General features: G+C 35.6%; 1 protein-coding gene across 8 annotated transcripts in view; it reads left to right on the forward strand.

Annotated features, from left to right (window-relative positions):
- The window catches only part of WAC (WW domain containing adaptor with coiled-coil), an 80,239-nt gene extending 74,545 nt beyond the window's left edge, over positions 1-5,694 (forward strand). For all 8 annotated transcript variants that reach the window (XM_044228400.1, XM_044228401.1, XM_044228399.1 and 5 more), the window contains 3 exons: positions 565-751; positions 1,965-2,092; positions 4,227-5,694. In XM_044228400.1, coding sequence (XP_044084335.1) covers positions 565-751; positions 1,965-2,092; positions 4,227-4,296 — 385 coding nt within the window. In that variant the 3' untranslated portion in view covers positions 4,297-5,694. The remainder of the gene's footprint in view (positions 1-564; positions 752-1,964; positions 2,093-4,226) is intronic.
- The last annotated feature ends 306 nt before the right edge of the window (positions 5,695-6,000 follow it).

Below are 6,000 nucleotides of genomic sequence, written 5' to 3' on the forward strand. Positions count from 1 at the left end.
TATAGTATTTTAGAAGAATATAAATAGTCTCAGAGTGTTATGTTTTTGGTCTTATTTTGCCACTGAATTCATTCATTGCTGTCCAGTAAAATGCCTGTGTTTTGCTTCACATTACCTACCCTCTGCTTCAGTACTTTATTCTGATGTTAAACAAAGGCAATATATTTTTCCCCTCTTTATCCACATGTATTTAAGATAGAATATTCAGATGTGCTTTATATCTACAACTCTTAAAATGTGTTTTAAGAGTTTCTGAGTTACATTCTTAGTTACATTCTTACTAGTGTTTCTGGTATACAAAATCAACAGGTCAAATTTGGAGAGCACTCTTTACATTTAACTGACATTAGTGTTTATTAAAAGGGCTCTTTTCCCCCCAAAAGTGTGTTAGAGGAATACATGATATAAATACACTTTGGATTTTAAGTTCTGTTTATTTGATGTTAATATAACAAATTTTTCTTAGGAATTTGGATATCTTTAATTTAGTAGAAGTTATGGACAATTTCTAGGATGCGTACTTCTTAAAACACTGTGCACATTCAATTCTGTTTTTTCTTCCAGTAGCCAGAGAAGTCCATCACCTGGTCCAAACCATACTTCTAGTAGTAATGCATCAAATGCAACAGTTGTACCACAGAATTCATCTGCCCGACCTACATGCTCATTAACACCTACGCTAGCAGCACACTTCAATGAAAATCTCATAAAACATGTTCAAGGATGGCCTGCAGATCATGCAGAGAAACAGGTATGACTCAGCAGGTATTTTACCTGTGGATGAGTGACAAAAATACAACTTCTACTTTTAGAAAATCTTAATCTAGGTCACTGAATTTAAGCTTTGTTTGAAATAACGAATTCCTAATTAGATTGTTTATAGTCACTCTATAATATATTTTGTAAGTACTTGTTTTAAGGTATTTAGGAGATAATTTGTTATGGTTTCACATAAATTTTTTTTTTTTTAAAGATTTAATTTATTTATTTAGCAGAGAGAGGGAACACAAGCAGAGGGAGTGGAAGAATTAGAAAGAGGCTTTCCACCAAGCAGGGAGCCTGATGGCGGCTCAATCCTAGGGTCCTGGGATCATGACCTGAGCCAAAGGCACATGCTTAAGGACTGAGCCACCCAGGCGCCCCTCCCATAAAATATTGTAATATAATTATTGTTATAGCTTCCATTACCAAGTACTCAGCATTTAGCACTGTGCCAAGTGTCTTATTCCACTTCTCAAAACTGTTAACTGGTACAGATAATGAGTTCTCCATTTTACCAGTGAGGCCCTTAGGACCAAATAAATTAAAATACCAAGATCACCCAGTTAAAACAGCGATCGGGCTCAAAGCCAGTGTGCTTTTCCATTCAGCTAGCCGTTCTTACAGTTTTAGAACTTCTTCAGACTACTACTATTTGATCTCTCCACTAGACGGGCAACGAGGAGTTAGGAAACAGTTCTGCTTTGGAATGAGGGACCTTTGAACATTCCAGTAACTGCCATTGGCTTCTCTTCCCAGTGATTTACTGACTGAAAACTCTAAGTTCACAGAGATAATGTGTATCTTATGACACAAGAATACAGCGAAGGCCCTTTTATCAGTGTTACACCTGAACCTTACTCTGGCTGACTCAGCATCTTTTAAAAACCACAAATCATGAGTTTTTTTATCCTAGTGCTATCAAATACTAAAATAGGAAATACTGTTTTCTCCAGAACTTGAAGGGGAAATATTTGAAAATACCTCCCACCAGTAGAGACAGGTTGTTTTTTAATGTTTTTGTTTGTTTGTTTGTTTGTTTGTTTTTAAGAAAATAATTTCCCCCCTTAGATTCACTATCAAAAGTGGATTTAAAGAAGAAGGAGGATTCTGTAACCTTGGTATAAAGTTGTACTCAAATTTAATGATTGTTCTTTTGTGATTGTGACTTACATTTTATGTGATCTTCATTTCTCTAAATATAGGCATCGAGATTGCGAGAAGAAGCCCATAATATGGGAAGTGTTCACATGTCAGAAATTTGTACTGAATTAAAAAATTTACGATCTTTAGTCCGAGTATGTGAAATTCAAGCAACTTTGCGAGAGCAAAGGTAAGGTTTTTATGGACAGTTTTTTGTCTTAGCATTATATATCTTAAATCAGACTGAAGGATATAAATAAAATTTCATTTCTGAAATTTAAACTTCTCTTTGATACATCCTGTTCCTTAACACTGTAATTTCATTTTAAAAAAAGATTTAATTTGGGGAGGGCGGTGGACAAGGGGAGAGAATCTTGAAGCAGACTTCCTTCTGAGCGCAGAACCTGACATGGGACTCTTATCTCTAGACCCATGAGATCATGGCTTGAGTCAAAACCAAGAGTTGGCTCAGCCAGCTAAGCCACCCAAGCACCCCACACTATGACTGCATTTTTATAATTTAATAATATGCCTGGTAAATGGTAATGGTGTCTAGATTTTAATTCTCTAACCCATGGTAAATGCTTCGTTAGACTTTATTCTTACAACTCTGTAAGGTACAGTAATATTTTAAAAGTGAAATAGAACACTATTAACTACACTATAATCTTTTAAAAAAGATAAAAATACTTTTAAAAAGTGAATTGTTGGGCGCCTGGGTGGCTCAGTGGGTTAAGCCACTGCCTTCGGCTCAGGTTGTGATCTCAGAGTTCTGGGATCGAGCCCCGCATCGGGCTCTCTGCTCATCAGGGACCCTGCTTCCTCCTCTCTCTCTGCCTGCTTGTGATCTCTCTGTGTCAAATAAATAAATAAAATCTAAGAAAAAAAAACAAAAAAAATAAAAAGTGAATTGTTGACAGCAACTAATTATAAAGGGTCTCCTCTTTGATTGAGGGTAGTACACAGTTGCTAAGTTTTAGTTGAAATTTCAAATCACTATTTACATTGTCTTTGGATCACCTAGAGATCTCTTAGAAATCTGGTTGTCTAGCAAGTATACCTATTTTCTGAATTGTTTTCACCTAAACATTTACTGTCTCACATTTCCTAGTCTAGTATCCTACTCAAGGATAGCTACATCCCAGTAAATAGTACAGATATTTTTTTAATGTGTCTTGCAAAATCAAGGACAAACTTTTAATGCCCTCTCACATCCTGTTTGTATAAGTTACTGGATCACAAGCAGAGTTAGTCTTAACATGAAACTGCAAATATTTAGTAAATACCAAGTTGGAATTTATGTAAATTTAGAAAAGTAAGTTTTTATCCAATCTTTCAATTATAAAAGTATTTGGAGTTATATTGTGAATAGGAAGTAGGATGTGTTGACTCTCTGTTCTGAAAGTACTTTAAGCATACATAAAACTTGACTGCATTTTGGCTTACTAAGATAGGTGATTGGACTTTTGGGAAATTATTTGCAGCCTCAGCTATTGACACAGTGTGCACTGGTAAATAGCAGGCCACTTTATGATTACGCCTAATTCTCTGGTACAGGCAGTAAGTATCAGACTTTACAGAAGAGAGGGGTCAAGGTCAAAAGGGGAACAGTTTTACGAAGTTCATGGAAATCTCTAGTTTGTTTTAAATATTCATATCAGTTGGACTTTGACTCAGCTCTGTTTTTCTGAGCCTATGTTTATATTGAGAATTGTTCTTCAAATTTAGCTTCTTGTACCTTGTTAATTTTAGGCTTACTCTGTTGTGGCCTAGGAAACACACGAAGTATAGGTTTGTCTCATATTTAATATCTGCTGCCGTGTGTGTGTGTGTGATGATACAGCAAACAAACCACATTTTAAGTCAGTCTTTATAGTCAGATTATTGAGAAATTGTTAGAGAACTAGGAAACATTCTAACTTGTCATCCTAGTTCTTTAATATGTCGTACATTCACTGGTCATTTTGTTTTAACTCTAGACTAATCCATATTTATTTATTTTTAAAGATTTATTTATCTGAGTGGGGAAGGGCAGAGAGGGGGAGAGAGAATTTCAAGCAGACTCCCTGCTGAGCACAGATGCCCCCATGGGGCTTGATCTCACAACCCTGAGATCAGGACCTGAGCCGAAACCAGGAGTCAGGATACCCAACTAACTGAGCCACCCAGGTGCCCTTAGGTTAATCCACTTTTAAGTACTTAATCTTAATTGTAGTTACTTATTTTATTTTTTTAAGATATTTTTGTAGTAAAGTTTTGTTTGGTTTTTCTGTAACATTTATATATGAACCACACAAGTTCTAATGCTTTCTTTTATTTTTCAGGATACTATTTTTGAGACAACAAATTAAGGAACTCGAAAAGCTAAAAAATCAGAATTCCTTCATGGTGTGAAGATGTGAATAATTGCACATGGTTTTGCGTACAGGAACTGTAAATCTTATTGCCCAATCTTAACATTTTTGAGCTGCATTTAAGTAGACTTTGGACCGTTAAGCTGGGCAGAGGAAATGACAAGGGGATGGGGTCTGTGAGAGTCAATTCAGGGGAAAGATACAAGATTGATTTGTAAAACCCTTGAAATGTAGATTTCTTGTAGATGTATTCTTCACGTTGTAAATATGTTTTGTAGAGTGAAGCCATGGGAAGCCATGTGTAACAGAGCTTAGACATCCAAAACTAATCAATGCTGAGGTGGCTAAATACCTAGCCTTTTACATGTAAACCTGTCTGCAAAATTAGCTTTTTTTTTAAAAAAAAAAAAAAAAATTGGGGGGTTAATTTATCATTCAGAAATCTTGCATTTTCAAAAATTCAGTGCAAGCGCCAGGCGATCTGTGTCTTAAGGATACGATTTTGAACCATATGGGCAGTGTACAAAAGATGATGAAACAACTGTTTCCACACTTGCACCTGATCAAGAGCAGTGCTTCTCCATTTGTTTTGCAGAGAAATGTTTCTCATTTCCCATGTGTTCCATTTCCCTCTGAAATCCTTGATCTGATTTTATCCATTTTTTTAAGGCTCCTCTTTCTCTCCTTTCTTAAGGCACTGTTGCTATGGCACTTTTCTATAACCTTTTCATTCCTGTGTACAGTAGCTTGAATTGCAGTGATCGAGCATAACCCACTTGTTTGTATAAATTATTGAGATCCATTTGCACCCTGTAAGAATGGACTTAAAAGTACTGCCGGGCACGTGTGCTGAAAGTACACTGATGGCTCGCATAGGAGGAAATGGCCCGATGAACATGGTTGTGGGAGGGGAAAGAGGAAACGAAGCTAGTCCGATGTGAATTGTATCTGTTGTAATAAACATGTTAAAACAAACAAAAAATTGTTATTTTTCTTTTCCTTCGGTCAGTGCATATTAGAATTTGAACTACCTGGGGATTCTTTATCAGAACTATTCTTGTTGAATATTTATACTTAATTGAAATAATTCCTTAAGGGAGGTTTTGTTTAAAGCATATTAACAGGAAATTGTGTATAAGATATTTAATGAAATACGAAATTCAACAAGAATGATTAAGTCACTTCCCAAGTGGTTGTCATTTGTTATAAACCCTGGTTTAACCTGTCTTGCTATTATGACATTTCATTTTGAAGGATGTTTGTGTTGTAGCTAACTGTTCAAGTCTGGTGCTGACTGCTGTTCTTAGCCATCACAAAACGCTAAATTTGTGTAATTGGAGCTTCCTTCTGTTATCTGGAAATGGTGGGAAAGCTCAGCTTTGTATATTGTTTCCTAAAGTATATTAAAATAAAAAAAGAAACTATTGCTACTATAAAATTACCTTGGCTTTTTTTTTTCTTTTCTAAAATATTGGTCACATGGCCTTAGCATGACACTGCCAGTATTTATCAAATCACAAGGGTTTCTTTATGCAGAAAATTTAATTTCAAAATCCTACCTGATCTAGAGACTGTTATCCTGTTGAGGCAGATATATTTATGTGCTTTCAGAACTGCCAGCACCAAGGGCTTATTTTGTGATGTTAGACAATGTTGCGTTTTTGGATATGAAAATTCCAAAATTGCTCATGTGCTTTAAGCATATTTAAAGTATAGATGATAATGCTCAGACCTTTCAGGAAAC

The sequence above is a fragment of the Neovison vison genome, chromosome 12 (assembly GCF_020171115.1).
Source record: "Neovison vison isolate M4711 chromosome 12, ASM_NN_V1, whole genome shotgun sequence".
NCBI classification, from domain to species: Eukaryota; Metazoa; Chordata; class Mammalia; order Carnivora; family Mustelidae; genus Neogale; species Neogale vison.